Here is a 17,623-nt window from a genome sequence, read left to right on the forward strand (position 1 = left end):
ACCCTGAGAGAAACACTTCAGCGGAAGAAACGTTCCGATCTCCATCGTGAAGACGCCGAACGGACAGAAAATGCCGTAGAGATCAGTGGATTAATAACACGTTTTATTTACAAATTTACACAGAAACGTGCTCAAAATATTTTTATATACACTAACATCATGGCTAGGGGGTTTATTGACTGTCACTGTCACTTGTCAGCAAATGAGTTTACACAGGTAAGAAAACTCAAGCAGTCAACGAAATCGCGAAATTCTTATCTTTAAGCAATAAACACAATGTCTTTATGAGCTGACCCATCACCGCTTTGTAAATGTGTGCTACAGCCCTACAGTAAAACCCCACCTAAACCAGCCTCAGCAGATTTCCTTGTCTCAACTGGTTTAAGTTGTTGTTTTTTTAGCAGGTTAATCTAATTGATTTGCATAGTACAGTATTGGTCCAGTATTTATAATAAATTGGGCCACTGTTTGACCGGATGAAGTTACAATAAGAAAAACGAAGACCAATGTTATTATATAGTAGTGTTTTGTAAACTGTTGCATATGCTGAGTTGTCAGTTTCTTTATGTTTATGTAAACTATATGCAGACAAGGGGTTTGTTGCCACACCAAACCGAAATAATCTGCACAGATACAGAATCTAGTTTATATATTAAGTTATTTTAATGGTTTTTCCCTAGGATATAGATGATGTCCTTTTGAGAACTAAAAAGGTAAGCTTTTGTCAATCCTAAGACAAATCAGTAAAAGCTGACAAACAAGACTTTAATGTTGCAACAATGACCTCTTCTGTTTAATTAATGTCATTTTAGGCTGGAGTGAAAGCTCTGGTGGCAGTTACAGAGGGAGCCAGTGAGTTTGAGAAAGTTCTTCAGCTGTCAAAAACGTAAGCTTTGTATGAGAACATTCTCACTGAGGAGTTTCCTGTGGCCTTTGGAATGACAGTGTTACAGCTGCACACACACACACACACACACACACACACACACACACCCACCACATATGCTTACACAGCAACGGACACATGCAGCTTTACTAATATTTAATGTTTTTGATATAGCTATCCTGGTTTTGTGTTCCCTTGTTTTGGCATTCATCCCCTTCAAGGATCAGGGCAAGACTTGCATTGTGTCAAGTTTCAGGTGAAAATAACATAACATGGAAAGATAGGTTTACCAGGCTTCATATCCTATATTGTGACCTTTTAGTGCAAAAATATTAGTTTTGTTTTAACAGGACCTGGAGCCATTCCTTCCTTTGTTCCAGAAGTACAGAGATGATATTGTTGCAGTCGGGGAGGTAGAATATGATATTATCTTTTTGGACAATTTTCAACAGACACTGCTCGTGATTTTTATAATATTATACAATTATGTTAAATGAAATGTCCCAACATTTACCAAACAAAAATAAAACATTCAGCTTGTTTTGATTACATTGTTTATATACAAAGTAGAGAAGTCATTTTAAGGAATGTGAGATGAATTAAATGTGAAGAAAAAGTAAAGACGTCCTTAGCAAAATTCCAAGGAGTAATCAATTTGATTAAAATGATTTACAATGAGGCAAGACAAGCTTAAAAAAGAAAAGAAAAGCGAATAATATATATATATATATGTATGTATATAATCTTCTAACTCTATTTCTACCTCTAAATCTTCTGACATAGAAAATTGAAATTGTAAAGAAAAAATTATTTTTAAAACCCTTACAAAGTTATGGAGCCTTCAAATATTGTTATACACAATGGAGGGTATAAAAGGGGAATCTAAAAGGTTGAGAACCATTGGTCTAAGGATAATAATTTAAAAAAAAAAAAAAAACATGAAAATCGTACAAGACTGGGGAAGCTAGACCTCACATTTATAATGTTGTTTTTAAATCTTGAGTCTCAGTATTGTAGTTCATCTACTTTTTGTTACATTATGTGATCTATGCTTGCTAATATTTTTTTTTCTCTTCACAGATTGGTCTTGATTTTACCCCTTGGTTTGCAAATACTACTCAAGAGCGTGATGAACAGATAAAAGTCTTTATAAAACAACTTGAAATATCCAAAGAACTGGATTTGCCAGTGTGAGTAGCAACATGATTTTCTACTGGAGAGTAACAGAAAATCAAGCAGCTCAGAAATGGTTACATGGTTTGCTACTTTTTACCATTACTTGTTATAGCAACATTGTACATCCTGAACTGACTGTTCATTTTGTAGTTTCATTAACGCTCATTACTCAGCCCATTCTTTTATCTTAAAGGAATGTACATTCCCGCTCAGCAGCCAAGGTTACCATAGCCACAATGAAAGAACAAGGTAATCACTAACAAATCAGTGTCTCTGTGACCTTTACAGTCGCAGCCGAATTTCTTGTGTAATTCTTCTTTTATGTCTTTAGGGATTAGACAAGCATTATTGCATAATTTTGCCGGCAAGCCTTCAGTTGCTATGGAAGGGGTTCAAGCTGGATTCTGCTTCTCCTTTCCGCCTGCCGTCAGCAAAAACGAGCAGGTTGGATAAGGATTCTAATTGAATTACCATTATGCTTGTGTGCCATAAAATCATAGAAAAGTATGAGAAGTATGCAATAAAGACATGAAGCATATATTAAAGAATGACCCAGTTCCACGTCACATGTCATTCACTTCAAATATTAACACATTCTGTACGTATGATTGTATGTTTGAACCGGAAATTATGTATTATTTAAACCTATATGGACCTTATGTAACAAACATAACGTTTGACATAAGTTTTGTTTTCACTACTATAATGATACTGTATTTTAAATGCAGAGAGCAAAATTAATCAGACAGATTCCACTGGAACACATTTGCCTCGAGACAGATTCTCCAGCCTTGGGGATTGACAAACATGTAAGTCCTAACCTGTTATTATAATCTGATTTTCTGTATGACTGAGATGTTTTGAAGCTCACTGTCTGTGTTTATCTTCTTATTGCTCTAGGTTAGAAATGAGCCAGGAAACATAATGATCTGCTGTGAATACATTGCAAAAGTTAAAGGAATATCTTCAGACGTAGTTATGGAAGTCACAACACAAAATGCCCTTCGAATGTTTTCTAAGTTAAAAACCTAGAATTATTATTCTTATATAATTTTCTTTTGTTAATAAAGAGCTGACTCAGAAAACAAATGGACTTAAAATGAATGTCTAGAGCTTGCAAGCTTCCTGCAAATTTACTGTAAATGTATCATAAAAGGATCGATTCGATTAGTGCATGAACCTTTCAGACTGGTTTTGTGAGCTGGATCAAAACTAATTCTCCCTGTTAATGCATTATTCAAACGTTTTTACTTTGTGTTCCTTTCAGAAGAAAGGAAGTCATGCAGGTTTCGGCATTAAGAGTGACAATGAGATCACTATTTGAATAAAATATATGAAATAATCCACTGTTTTATTGCCAGATAGGTTCATTACACGTTTATTGCTGTCTGGAGAAAAACAGTTACTCTTCATAGAGGTTGATTGCAGTTCCTAACACCTGATGAGTTTTATCTGGAAGGACAAAAAAGATCGTATTTAACTTTATCATATGTCGTATATAACCTTTATTAGTTAGAGTTGAAGTTTCAAACGCGGTTAAAGCTCATCTTACAGCTGTCATCAAAGTGTCTTCGCTCGGGATGTCTGGTGTTGGTGTTGTTGTCGCTGTCCATCCAGGAGGAGCGCTGCTCGGAGCGCGCGGTCTGCTGCGCGCTTAAGTCACAGGTGTTCTGGAGGTGACAACGGAAGTGTTTCCTTTCAGGTAAATTCCAGAACCTACTGGTTGTCTCCACGCGACACCACGTCTCCCTCTGCACATTCAACTCGGACAGTTGGTCTTGCTTTGATTTTGACATTGTTATTAATCATATGTAGGCTACTTGTTAAGTCGAATTAGCATGTGGCCATTTCGGTCCTTAGTGTTTAAACAGCTGTAACCATGGTAACCAGACCTGTAGCGTTCCTGTAATGTGTGTCGCCCAAGGAAGTTGTTTTTGTACGGTTGCCAGGTCTGTGTAACAAAACCATCCCAAAGGCCAATCAAAAATAGGCTGAACAAGCCCGTGACCCGTATCCAAATACCAAAACTCAAATACATGCCACTTCTTCCATACCTAAAATACAGAGTCAATGTATGCATTGTACATAATTTCAACTTGGAAATCAATCGTAATCATGAACAGGGCAACAGTTCAGGGTGATGTAACCCAATTCCGCAGGAAAACCGCGAACTTGGCAACACTGATATAGGTCTACTGTATCAATGTAGGTGTTAAAAACAATTCACCAGTAATTAAGGGTGTCCTCGCTGGCTGATTGTTTTTCAACAGACACCTAGACATCAAGAAATATTGTATTAACGTTATTTTAAGATTATCCTTGTCGTATCAACAATATTGTAATGCTTTGAATTAAATAATAGCAAAAACCTTCACTATCCCTAAACAACATGTCCTCAGGCCAAAACTCAGTTCTGTATATAGCCTACTGTAGATTAAAATATAACTTGTCTTTAATCAATAACTTAAATGCTTTTTTACTGTTAAAAATAGTTGTCAGTGAAATAAATTCAACACAATTGATGTCATGGTTTCTAACATGTCTTTAAAAAGCAGCATTACTGAAACAGCATTGTCAAATTCAGTACATGTGTTTAAAAATTGCATTGAACATTATACAATCTAGCCTGTCTTACATTTTCATGTTAGCTTTGACGGTTTGGAAAACTCTCCCACATTTCACCAAGCCCAGACTGAACCTACACTGATTTCACCGTGACCTTTATGCTGTTTTAATAATATGGAATAAAGAAAAAAATTCACAATTTTTTATTCACTGCCACAAGAACAAGAGGACACATAACATTATTAGATGCAAAAGTGACAAATCTTTTCAGCGCTTGTTTTTAGATTGTTCTGCAGAGTGTTTATGGCCTATAATATATAATAAGGCCTATAATTTAAAGTTTGTGTATAATTTATAAAATGTAAAAAATTTGATTTGAACAAAACCAGTTTAATCCCACCGGTCACAATTGTGACCGTAAAAAGGTTTTCATTTATAAAGCGATAAAAATCTCACTGACTGATGTTTTAGTGCACTTCCTGAAAATATGGAAAAAATAAAGGATCTCAATTAAATATGTGCAGTTTCACACTATTAGTGCAAATTGTCACATGACCAAAGCAGTTTAATTCCTGTTGACACCTTGAGAAGATGATGGCTGCATCAAAGCTCCATAACGAAAGCTAGTAAAGTATGTTTTGTTGAGTGTGGTCATAGAATGAGTAAACATTTTGATGGTAACAATAGTGACAACAGTGAATTTAGGTAGGCTATCCTACAATATAAATCTAATTGCAGTTGTTAGTGAAGATTGCACTAAAATGGTGCAATGACAAAATATTGCACTAAATTAAAAGTTCAAATGTACTGGTAGCACTAATAGGCTACACAAATTTGATGATACATGTTACAAAAAAGTAACAATTTTGAAATGCGTTGATGGTTATATTATTTTGCCTTTTATCTCAGTATTCCTATCAATGTTGTATAAGTTTTTTGTTTTTTTTTAATGCATAATAGTAACCCTAGAATGTGATCAAATAGTTTAAAATAGCTGGGCTAAGATATATATATATATATATATATATATTTTTTTTTTTTTTTTTTTTAATGACTGCAGAAATATGTTATTTCAGTATACACATTATCCACAGGTCACAATTGTGACAAACCATAAAACACAATTTTTCGTAAAAAAGAAAGAAAGAAAAAATTATTTAATATTTCAAAGGGTTATTAATGATATATCATTTGGATATTTTCATGTCTGGGAAAAATGGGAGTAAACGGGTTAAGAAACCGCTTTATATGTAGTGTTATATGGGAAAGATAAAAAAGTGAATTTTTCAGTCTACTTAGTAGTGAACAGTATATGTGCTGTTGCTGTAGAACAGGGGTTCCCAAACACGTTCCTGGAGCCCCAACACTGCACATTTTGCATGTCTCCTTTATCAATCACACCTGATTCAACTCATCAGCTCATTAGTAGCAACTCCTAAATTGCTATTTAAATTGGTGTGTCAGACAAAGGAGACAAAGTCAAAATGTGCAGTGGGGGGGGGCTCCAGGAACGTGTTTGGGAACCCCTGCTGTAGAAGCTCTGTAGGGATCGGTCGCCTATTTGCCCCGCCCCATCTGCAGTCTCATTGGTCCTCGCCGAGCATATAAACCCATTTACTGTAGTGATCAGGGCAAGCAAATCCGAGGAGGATGTGCGCATCACGCCATCATCTCTCACATGCTGCTGAAGCCGGTAGTGATCGGGAACGTGGCCCCAATGCAATCTGTTAAATTGTAATTACAGCGTTATTATCAAGTGGAGCATCTGAGAACGTCATCTTTATCTAATGCGCTCACCGCTTCAGGAAGAGAATTAGGCTACACATCTAGTCCGACCTGATATAGCCTAAACTAGAATCGTTTATGTCTAAGTGAAGGGGTTAATTTTTGCCGAGATGGTGGCAGGTGAGTTTCTTCAGGAGCAGCATGTTCTGCCCGGCAGCACACCTGACGGCGGTGTCGCTGAAGGAAATACAGACGAGGACAGCGGCTACAAGGAGCTTTCCAATGGATCGGTCCATATAACGCTGGATCCAAAGGTGCTGGAACAGGAGCTTCCACCTCCGGACGAAAAAGAGGCGATGCTGCCCGGCGGACAGAATAACGAAGCGCTGGAGACGAGACTGTACTGCAAGCGGTTTGCCGTTATCGCGGTGTTCAGCCTTTATTCGCTCGTCAACGCCTTTCAGTGGATCCAGTACAGCATCATCAACAACATCTTCATGTACTATTATAGTGTGTCAAGCATCGCGATTGACTGGCTCTCCATGGTCTATATGGTCGCGTATGTGCCTTTAATCTTCCCCGCGACTTGGCTGTTGGATAAGCAGGGGCTGAGAATGACTGCGTTGTTAGGGGCCGGGCTGAATGCCCTGGGCGCGTGGGTAAAGTGCGCCAGCGTGGGGCCAGGCCTGTTCTGGGTCACCATGACCGCCCAGATCATATGCTCTGTGGCTCAGGTGTTCATCCTCGGCCTCCCCTCCAGAATCGCGTCGGTTTGGTTCGGCCCGAGAGAAGTTTCCACGGCCTGTGCCACAGCGGTGTTGGGCAACCAGGTGTGGCCTGTCAATGATATGGCATTAATGATAAAGTTGGTTAAATATTACAGGACATTCGACATATTACGAATGTCACTTGCTTTTGAATTTCTCAGGTCAACATCATTAATAATTTCACGTTATGTTGTTAAGTAGCATTTTCCCTTCTAAAAAAAAAAAAATTCCATGATTTCGTAAAATATCATAGTTTCCACTAAAATAAAAGCTGGATTCAAACTGGAATTTTGTTCTAAACAGGTCTTTTAAGCATTCAGCTGGTTCAAGCTGATAGTCATATTTTATTTTGTAATAAAATTATTTCAAGAGAACGACAAGATATATCATCAATTTTTATTAGTAAAAATAATCGTATTATTTTATGAGACAGACAAGATACAATATGTTTTAAATGTTATTTTATAATAAAAACATTTTATGAGATAGACAAGATAATCTTTCATTAATGTTTAACATTTATCATTTTATTACTCTAGAAGGTAGAGAAGGTAGTTTATTGTCAACTTTTTCTTATAAAATAACTCTATTACTTTATAATTATTTTAAAGGTATAGTTCACCACAATATGCAAATTTCCATTCCAAACCTGTATGACTTTCTTTCGATCTTTTGTGGAACACAAATATTCTTCTTCTTGAAGAATATTGGTAACAATGCAGTTTCGGTTTCCATTGATTATTGTATGTTATTATTTTGGCGGGAACTATGGTAACCATGGTACATTTTATGTAAGGGTGCTAAGCATTTAAATGCACAGTAATATGAACACTATAACACTGTAAAACTAACTTATAGTGTGACCTGAGGTATTTAACAGTGCATATCTTTTATTCTTAAAGTGTCTAGTGTTTTATTTTTGTTTTATATACTGATTTGCTTATTAAACTCTGTGTAATATATTTCTTTTTCAGCTTGGTGTAGCCATAGGTTTCCTGCTCCCACCTGTACTGGTTCCCAACACAGCTGACGACTTAGATCTCATGGGCCACAACATCAGCATAATGTTCTATGGAACAGCTGGAGTTTCAACTCTACTTTTCCTTCTAACAATATTTGGTAAAAACTAGTATCTACATTTCACATTGTTAGAACATAAAGAAATAATTGCAACTGATGCATGTAATAATGAAAATCATGCAAAACAGCTTTTTCTCATACAGTCTTCTGCAGGCTTTTATGCCATTATAGTTCACAATAAACAAACAAGTTGCAACTAGTTGATTTGGAACATCTTGCACACAGTCTTTGCATTTAATGATGTGTCATCTGTCATCAGAACATTGAAAAAAGCTGTTTTATAATCATAGGCAAGAGATTTGTATGCAACAGTGATTAATATTTTAAAGAGTATCAAAATGAATACGAGTACGTTAACCCCTCATAACAGCTGTAGACTAGTTAGATTATTAGAAATAGAAGTTCATGTGTGTCTCTCCCATTCGTTTTCTCAGTCATTAAGGACAGACCTCCACTCCCACCCAGCAAAGCACAAGCTGTTCTGTCCACTGGTCCATCTGAAGACTATTCATACAAGAAATCAATAATCAACCTCTTCAAGAACAAGCCCTTCATTCTGCTCCTCATCAGCTATGGTGAGAAAGACAATTATTTAATGCAAAATTAAATGTGCTTTTATTCACACACACTATACACCATTTTTTAAGAGATGGTTAGTTATTTTGTCATGTATAGGGCTTATTAACTTTATTATTACCTTTAAATTATTAACAATAATAATAATAAAGTATCAACCTTCTCTAATGCTACAATTTCAGTTTCATTATATAGAAAGTTCTGCACTTCAGCAAACATTGTCAAATCTTTTTTTCCAACATCATTTATAAAATACTTGTTTTTAGGCATCATGACCGGATCGTTCTACTCTGTATCTACACTTCTCAATCAAATGATAATTCATTATTATCCGGTAAGTGACCTTTGATAAACTCAGCATGAAAATGCCATGTGTGTAGGAATCTTTCTGCATCCGTCTCAGGCACACTTGGGTAGTGTTTGCCGGGAATGGGCGGCTGGTCACCGCTTTATTGTCCAGGCTCTTGCAGTTCATTAGCCGCTTTTCATGCATGCCTGCTACTCATGACAGAGTCCAAATGAAAAGACAAGCACTGTGTACATTCCCAAGTTCTGCTGGCTTTCCCACCAGGCTTAAGTTTAGTGACCACACACCATGTGATATTTCTTACCACGCATAACACTTCCATATCTGGTTGTGAGGTACATTTGAAAGACATGTCCCTAACAAAAGTGTTGTAGACCAGGCTCAGTACACATTCTGGGCTTGATTGCAACAAACGCCTTAAGCTATAAATACCTTTCGTTGTAATTATAAACAAATGATTGCTAAGGGTTTTCTTGACTTAAAGGGGTTTGTTGCAACTAACTACTGGTTAACAAACTGGAGGCCTGTTAAACTTGCTTTTGTGAGCTTTTAATCCCAAAATCCTGCGATCAAAGCTCGCTTGAGGACAGTATTACATTTACATTTATTCATTTAGCAGACGCTTTTATCCAAAGCCACTTACTATTTGGGGAATACACCAAGCGATTCATCTTAAAGAGGCATAAAGACACAGGAAGTGCTCGGAATTACTAGCATGTTTAAAAATGATTGAAATGCTAATTTAAACTCTAAAAAACTCTTTCTTTAGGGTGAAGAGCTAAACACAGGGAGAATTGGCTTGACTTTGGTGGTGGCTGGAATGTTTGGCTCCATATTGTGTGGAATCTGGTTGGATCGTACTAAAACCTATAAGTATGTATATCTGCCAAACCAAATATTAGTTTCCTCAGATATTTAGATTTTAATTGAGTTTAAATGGCTTTAAAGTATTTAGCTCTGGCACTCATATTAGTGTCAGATTTTGATTATTAGCAGCTAATCTTTTAATATTAATCTAAAATTTTTCTTTTTAACATGTGGTCCCAATTTTGGTAAATTTGTCAAAATATTGTGGACAAACAAGGTCCGTTTTTATTGTCAATAGTTCAGTGATGTGTGAAGCACAGTTCACACACAAGTCACTTTCAAACCAACCAGCTTTCTTTTTGTCAATTCTGTTGGTAAATGTAAATTTTTTGCAAAATCTCCATCCTCATGTGAAATTCCAGATTATTATTAAAAGAACTACAATAAATGTGACCACACTTTTACTCATTTTAAATAAGATTAACCCTCATCACTTAATTTTATACATTTACTGTTTATTTATCTTAGAAAAGCAGCTTGTCAACGTTTTTTAATTTTTCCTTTTGTCCTTTAGATTGACTACATTGATCGTCTACGTCCTGTCCTTCATTGGAATGGTGGTGTTCACATGCACGCTGAACTTGGAAAATCTGCTTGTTATCTTTTTTACTGCTGGTGCCCTAGGGTAAGCCTGCTACTAGAGTTCAACATGTGTACCTGTTACTATCATTTCTGAAATTAGTATCTTGATTCATAAGTCACTGTTCCTTCGTTCTCCCTACTACACACAGTTTGTATATACTTACTCTTTTATATATATATGTATTTGTTTGTATTTTATATAATAATTTGTTATATATTATACATTCAGAAAAATATTTATATTATATATATATTCAGAAAATTACTTTTAAAGGAATTAATACTTTTACTCGGCAAGGATGCATTCATTTGATCAAAAGTGACATTTAAAAACATTTATAATGTTACATATACTATATTTTAGAAACATTTAAAACAATCTATTTCAAATGTTCTATTTATCAAATATATATATATATATATATATATATATATATATATATATATATATATATATATATATATATATATATATATATATATATATATATATATTTTTTTTTTTTTTTTTTTTGCTTCCCTATTGTTGTGTGATTCACTTAAACATGTTTGTACATGCCGTACGTTAACTTCTCACATTCAAATAGTTTTCACTGCCAGGTAAGTGTATTTGACTCATGTTACTACTATTCTTTTCGAAAGGTTTTTTATGACTGGCTACCTTCCCATTGGGTTTGAATTTGGTGTCGAAATCACATACCCTGAGTCGGAGGGCACATCATCTGGTCTTCTGAATGCATTTGCACAGGTATGTATGACCTGCTCATTCCTGACTTGTTTAATGTTTGTAATAAGCTTTCAGTTGATCATTTCCATACACCATGGTAACCACTTTCCGTTTGAACAGCCTGGTAACATGCACACCCACATTGAAATTGATATACTTAGTCCTTCAGCATTTCCTTTGTGTATCCTGTAATATGTTGAAGAACAGTTTAGATTCTTCTGGAATGAGTCATTGTTACTTACATATATTTTTGTCTCATACTCTACTGCCTTTAATTTTAGGTGTTCGGCATCATTTTTACTCTCATCCAAGGGAAGCTTACCACAAACTATGGCCCACTCAGCGGAAATATATTCCTGTGTGCTTGGATCCTCCTTGGCATTGTTCTAACAGGTTCATTTTCCTATTTACAGGCCTTTCTCTCATTAATCTGTATTGTTACTGAAGAGCATTGAGAAACTTCTGTGTTGTTTTTACAGCTCTGATTAAATCAGACCTCAAAAGACATGGCGTCAATGTGAGCAGTATAAACAAAGGACAAGCAGTAAGTCCATCTGATTTTAATTGCCTCTCATCACTTTTATCAGCTAAACATGCCAAACACCAAGAGGCTCAACCGTGCTAATCTAGATTATGTGAAGTGGAAGATATCTCGGTACATTTATAAGTTCAAGATCAAAGTCAAAAAGGACAAAAGCCATGCTGTGTGTCTGAGAAAACTGGCCAAACTAATCTATTAAAAATGTGAACGTCAGTAGAGGGAAAACAGGCATTTTGCCTAGCAATATTTGAGTAAAATGTAATGTTAACAAATTGGATTTATTATATATACACACATTTTTAAATGATTAGTATTTTGTTGTAGTATAAAACCACACACATCATATTTTAACGGTTAATGTTCACTACCATTCAAAAGTTTGTGTTCAGTATGATCTCTTATTCAGTTTATTCAGCAACTTTTATTCAGGCATTTATAATGTTAAAAAAATTTCTATTTCAATGCTGTGCTTTTTAACTTTCTATTCATCAAAGAATCTTGGAAAAATGTTCCATGGTTTTCACAAAAAATGTTATGCAGCACAACGGTTCCAACATTGATAAAAAAAACAAAACCAGGTTTTACCAAATCAGCTTAATAGAATAATTTCTGAAGGATCATGTTACATTGAAGACTGGAGTAATGGCTGCTAATAATTCAACTTTGTCATCACAGGAATAGATTATATTGGAACATATATTACTATAGAAAACAGTTATTTTAAATTGTAATAATATTTCACAATATTATACTTTTTACTGTATTTTGATCAAATAAATGCAGCCTTGGTGAGCATAAATAAATCTTACCGACCCCAAACGGTAGTGTATTTGGCCTTCAGTAGCCTGATGTTCAAGATCATTGTTTTTGTCAATGAATTGCCATCTTTAGGAAAATGAAAAAGAGTTGCAGATCTTAATTGAACACGTGTTTGTCTCTCTGAAGGTTCCCACTGAGCTGCCTTCAGAAAAAGCGTCCAGTGACGTCAAGCTGGAGTCTTCTAGCTTACCTCATGAGACTTCAATTTAAGTCTTAAACGTCTCCAACAGCACATCAGACATCACAACTGATCACAGACTCTCCTGAGATGACTTGAAATCTCCTTATTTTGCTGTAATGTTGATGTTATAATGAACTTTCATTGAAAACGAACAATGATAATTGTTCACAAATATGCTGTGAATTAGTTTCTCTAAATCTAGGCTGAAATGTGAACATACAATCTGTCTCAAAATTATACATGCATGATACTTTTTATTTGTTTCAAGAATCAAGGACCAAATATTAGGTATTTAACAAGGCTTGCAATGGCCATATGCACAATCCTGTTAACGTGTTTGGAACAGCATGTTTGTTTGCTTCGTCTCAAAGGACCTTTCTGATTGTGTGCTACTGTGAAGCAGTGTTGTTTATTTCTCACATCTGCTGTTGCATTGCAGAACATCTACATGTAATAGTTCCACAAAGGCCATAAATTCCCATTTTATTTATTGAGGATGATGAAGATTGCCCATGCGTTAAATGAAGAGTGTTCTATAAACCGAAAAGGCGTATTATGTCAAATGTAGTGCATGGGTAAACATAAGTGAGTGCTATTCACTTACCATGATGAGACTGACGTCATTTCAAGTGCTTATGCAATTATTGGGAGATAAAATCAAATGTTGCGTAGTGCTTTTTTGACCTGAAAAACATCAAATACTTATTTAGATTTTTCTGGAAAGCACAACTCAATCTGACAGCATTTGTATCGCATTAAGAATGTGTTTCGCTCAAAAAGGAATATGATCCATTTACAAGAGTGTGTCGCTGACAGGACTAGTGAGGTTTTATGAAAATGTCATACCTCAGATGTGTGGTAGAAAGAAGCACTATTATTTTATAAGCCTAGGTTTGCCTTTTATGAACTAATTTTTGTATTTTAGATGCATATTTATTGGAAAGATTGCTTTTTAAGAATTGTTTTTGTATTTATTAATTTTTGGTTTCAATTTCTACTGTTTCTACTTAGTAGTATACTTGTCGGTTAATGAAGGCAGCTGTGCTCATGATTGTTACAAATGATGCTAGGAAATTCACTGTACGCTCTAAAAAAAATGCTTGGTTAAATATGGACGAACCCAGCGATTGGGTTACTGCCCAGAAGGTTGGGTTAAACATTTAACCCAACTGTTGGTTGAAAACAACCCAGCATGTGTTCTGTCCAATATTTACCCAGCATTTTTTAGAGTGTAGAATAAAACTGTGCAAGAACTAATTAGCATTGAACACTGGAGGAGTGGAAGTGTCTCGTGTTTCCATCATTGCTGTTGTAAAATAATAAAAAGAATATTGCTAAAATTTAATTATGCAGTTTGTTAATTAAAAAAAACAACAACAAAAAAATACTCATCCAATAAAATGTTAAATGTCATATAAAATGGGGTTTTTATGTGATCATAATAAATTGAACGCAAAAAAAAAAAAAAAATCCTAAAATTTACAGTGCCATCTATGTAGATTGTTATAGAGACCCAATTTATACTGTGAGAAATTAACATCTTGAATATATTATTCTGACAATATTTGGTTTATATTCAATTTTTGTTCTACTCATAGTAAAGGTAATATTTATTACTTATTTTAATCGAATTTTTATTAATTTTAATCGAATTTTTTAGATTTACACTGTTTTTCTCTAAACTTTTCCACATGCCCAGTACCACTCTCCTTGAGCTCCTTGAAAACATCTGAATATGTAATAAGATTTCTTGAAATACGTTTTAGAAAGTAACTAAATCTATGTTCGATTATTATGACGAGGTCGAACATACAGCTTGTGATTAGTAATAAAGTTCCCAAGAATAACAACTACAGACAGCACACTTAAAGTTGAAATGATCTTCAAAACAACGTTCTGAATGAAACGCATTGCAAACCTCTAGAAGGGTTGGAGTAAGTTTAAATTTAGACCTCTAGCGCCCTCTCGTGATCATACAGGACAGTTGTCATTGTCATTTGTAACTCATGACTAAAACGCCATTCCCTCACAATTAAATGCGCTTTAGATGTGTTTGATCGAAACAGCTGTCTTGTTGGGGTCTTTTGAACTTCACACTGAAGGGAGAGCAGAAGCTAAAAGCATTCTCAAATGATTGAGTAAGGAATGTCTTCTGCACTATCTCTCATTTCAGACACCTAGAGGAGCTAAAAATAACAGCCATGGATATTTAAATTGCATCAAATCTTACATTTTAGAAATAAAATAAAATATGACCACAGCTGATTAATTTATCATTGGCTACATATGTCATTATAACAATCACATTTGTCAACCTGGTTGAATTGGAGCCTCTGCTAATGAGCCGATGAGTGGGTCCAGGTGTGCTCTATAGGGGAAACATCCAAAATATGCAGCACTGACGGATGATTCATTCTGCTCATATACCTTCTTTTGGAGATGGGAGATATCTGAAAGATGCTTCTGTGTCTGAACAATGAGTAACAGGGCGTTGTTGCATACCACCTCTGCTCATATGAGGGCAACAGGAATAAAATATTTAATGTAATTTTCTTATGAAATTTAAATTGAATATAAGCTAATTCCATCCCATCCATATGTTTTAGAAACTATTGGTATTTCTTCTTTGTTGGTAGATCCACACTCTTGAGATAGGGTTAATATAGTTAATTAAAACCTTAAAAATGCATTTCTGTCACTTGAAATAAAATAAAAAATAATAATAATATATATATTAAAAAAAACGTTTTTAGTTAAGCTCTTTTTCAAGGAAACATTTTTCATTTTCATTTAGTATAAGTGGATATACTAAAATAACTAAAACTGAAATAAATAAATAAAAACTTAAAACTATATAGACACATTAAAAAACTGATTAATACTAAAGCTTTAACTAAAATGTAAAAAGTAAATAAAAACGAATTCAAACTATTAATAAAAACCACAACAGTATCTCACTGATACTAAAATAACACTCATATGAATTTTTACTTTCGTGCGTTTTGAGGCCATTTTAACAAAAAGAATGAAAAGGTGCAATAATTAATATACTTATTTAAAAATTATGTGGTCTTGATTTGACGTACACTATCACTTTAAATGCACATTTTAAAAGCTCACAAAAAAACCCTGCTGGATACACAACGAATGTTCACGCCCATTTCCGCTATTTTGGCCAATCACAGGCGGATGCATTGCCCTTATATGGAATTGAACCCGCCTCGCTTTGTTGCTTCGTCCAATGAAAAGCCGGGAGAACGTGGTTGGCTGTAGTTTATGGTGATACAATAACAGTATCAAAAAACGCTAGAGTGAGTGACCATTTGTTGAGACCGCCAGTGAAAGCGGTTACACGCCTACTCGGAAAAACAGATCATTCATTAATACTCTACAGTCAGGTGTTAAATTATTATACCGTGGATTATTTAGCCCGCAGGAATCGGACGCCTCCTCAGTGTTTTTAGCGAAAGGGTGAAGTAGTTTCTGTGGCACAACTACAGAATGCGGTTTACTGGGAACATATATGACCATTTCTGAGCTGAAGCACACTCAGCCATAGTTTGCTACAGAAATGGTATCGTTGACCATTTTTCTGCCTCTGGATCTTTTTCAAAGCACCTGATTTTCTTACACTTGAGCAGGACCGAGTGGTTTTGACACATTAGTATGCATGCTCGAGGAGCAACATGTCTTTGTGCATGAATGCTGGGCAGTCATAACTGATCTGGGGAAAAACAAGGGGAAACTCCCCTTCGGAAGACTTCTGAACAATGACCGGACCAAGCGCCACCAGCAGCGGCGGCTCAACGGCCAAGATCAGCAGACACGGTCGGTCCAAGAGCACCAGTACCTACGGTCACACTACGGGTCTGGCGGCTGAATCCTCCTCATCCACTGCCGCAAACAACACCGGCAGGTCTTCCGGTGAGGAAGAGGAGAAAGACGGCGGGGTCCCGTTTTTCGTGAACAGGACGGGCTTTCCCATAGACCCTGTCACCTGGGAGAGAATGTGGTCACATGTCACCAAAGTTCATCCTGATGGACAGGAGATGGTGGATAGAATACGAAATGCAACACACCTCCCTAAAGTAAGTGGAAAGTAATGGAATATTTATGTAGACTAATTTAAATATCTCAAAATCCAGTGAGCTGCCTGCCTAGACGACATTTTTGGAGTCATAAAGATGTGATGATATGTCTTGAAATATTTGATACCCCAAAATGTTATCTCGTTAGGAAGCTCATATGTATGATACACATATACGTATGCTCCTATGTGATATGATACACAAAATGTTAATAGGAAGTTTAGTTATATAATCCCTCAAATGCTGGTACCCTAAAACTGCTTAAATATATAAAATGCTGTCTAGTATAGTCATGTTTCTGGACATGTTTTAAGTCCAATAGTACAGAAATATAATAATTTTGATTTACCTTTGTATATATGAAGGTTTTTTTTTTGTTGTTTTTTTGTAGGTAATGCCATCTGATATTCACTGTAAACGTGTATTTTGTCAAAGTATTATTTGACATAGTATCTAAAATTTAGGGGTCTTTTTTTTTTTTTTTTTTTTAAAGAAATTAACACTTATTCAGCAAGAATGTGTTTAATTGATTGTAAGTGACTGTAATGACATTTATAATGTTGCAAAAGATTTCTATTTCAAATAAATGCTGTTGTTTTGATTTTTCTATTCATCAAATAAGTTTCTGCAAACTTAAGCAGCACAACTATTTTCAACTTTGTTAATAATAATAATAAAAATGTTTCTTGAGCAGCAAATCAGCATATTAGAATGATTTTTGAAGGATCATGTGACA

General features: G+C 35.2%; 3 protein-coding genes across 7 annotated transcripts in view; 2 read left to right on the forward strand and 1 right to left on the reverse strand.

Moving 5' to 3' along the window:
- The first annotated feature begins 21 nt into the window (after positions 1-21).
- On the forward strand, positions 22-14,131 carry flvcr1 (FLVCR heme transporter 1). 5 transcript variants are annotated; one of them, XM_058756353.1, is made up of 18 exons: positions 23-216; positions 681-713; positions 813-886; positions 1,061-1,142; positions 1,237-1,299; positions 1,967-2,076; positions 2,256-2,311; positions 2,394-2,506; positions 2,791-2,871; positions 8,094-8,238; positions 8,634-8,774; positions 9,042-9,109; positions 9,852-9,955; positions 10,464-10,574; positions 11,174-11,279; positions 11,540-11,651; positions 11,738-11,802; positions 12,745-14,131. In XM_058756353.1, the coding sequence occupies exons 1-18, from the start codon at positions 160-162 to the stop codon at positions 12,826-12,828; spliced, it is 1,605 nt and encodes a 534-aa protein (XP_058612336.1). In that variant the 5' UTR covers positions 23-159; the 3' UTR covers positions 12,829-14,131. The 5 variants fall into 5 exon arrangements, with proteins under 5 accessions (XP_058612338.1, XP_058612336.1, XP_058612341.1 ...); XM_058756355.1 differs by lacking the exon at positions 681-713 and having other exon boundaries at positions 22-216; XM_058756356.1 differs by lacking the exons at positions 23-216; positions 681-713 and having other exon boundaries at positions 861-886; positions 1,108-1,142.
- LOC131527331 (spermatogenesis-associated protein 45-like) lies at positions 3,411-4,175 on the reverse strand. Its single transcript, XM_058756361.1, has 2 exons — positions 3,615-4,175; positions 3,411-3,514 (listed from the first exon to the last, which is right to left on the reverse strand). The coding sequence occupies exons 1-2, from the start codon at positions 3,856-3,858 to the stop codon at positions 3,465-3,467; spliced, it is 294 nt and encodes a 97-aa protein (XP_058612344.1). The 5' UTR covers positions 3,859-4,175; the 3' UTR covers positions 3,411-3,464.
- Positions 14,132-16,047: 1,916 nt separating the features above from the next.
- The window catches only part of vash2 (vasohibin 2), a 30,091-nt gene continuing 28,515 nt past the window's right edge, over positions 16,048-17,623 (forward strand). Inside the window, exon 1 of the mRNA XM_058756382.1 lies at positions 16,048-16,887. Coding sequence (XP_058612365.1) covers positions 16,570-16,887 — 318 coding nt within the window. The 5' untranslated portion in view covers positions 16,048-16,569. The remainder of the gene's footprint in view (positions 16,888-17,623) is intronic.

This window comes from Onychostoma macrolepis, chromosome 20, assembly GCF_012432095.1.
Source record: "Onychostoma macrolepis isolate SWU-2019 chromosome 20, ASM1243209v1, whole genome shotgun sequence".
NCBI lineage: Eukaryota > Metazoa > Chordata > Actinopteri > Cypriniformes > Cyprinidae > Onychostoma > Onychostoma macrolepis.

What these genes read in the sequence shown, in the direction of transcription:
- flvcr1 (XM_058756353.1), top strand. Translation starts at nt 160, where the DNA reads ATGGCTAGGGGGTTTATTGACTGTCACTGTCACTTGTCAGCAAATGAG. An exon ending in TCCTTTTGAGAACTAAAAAG is followed by an intron (nt 714 to 812) that starts GTAAGCTTTTGT and finishes ATGTCATTTTAG; the next exon opens with GCTGGAGTGAAAGCTCTGGT. An exon ending in TGATAATTCATTATTATCCG is followed by an intron (nt 9,110 to 9,851) that starts GTAAGTGACCTT and finishes CTCTTTCTTTAG; the next exon opens with GGTGAAGAGCTAAACACAGG.
- LOC131527331 (XM_058756361.1), bottom strand. Translation starts at nt 3,858, where the DNA reads ATGTCAAAATCAAAGCAAGACCAACTGTCCGAGTTGAATGTGCAGAGG. An exon ending in AAGACACTTTGATGACAGCT is followed by an intron (nt 3,515 to 3,614) that starts GTAAGATGAGCT and finishes TTGTCCTTCCAG; the next exon opens with ATAAAACTCATCAGGTGTTA.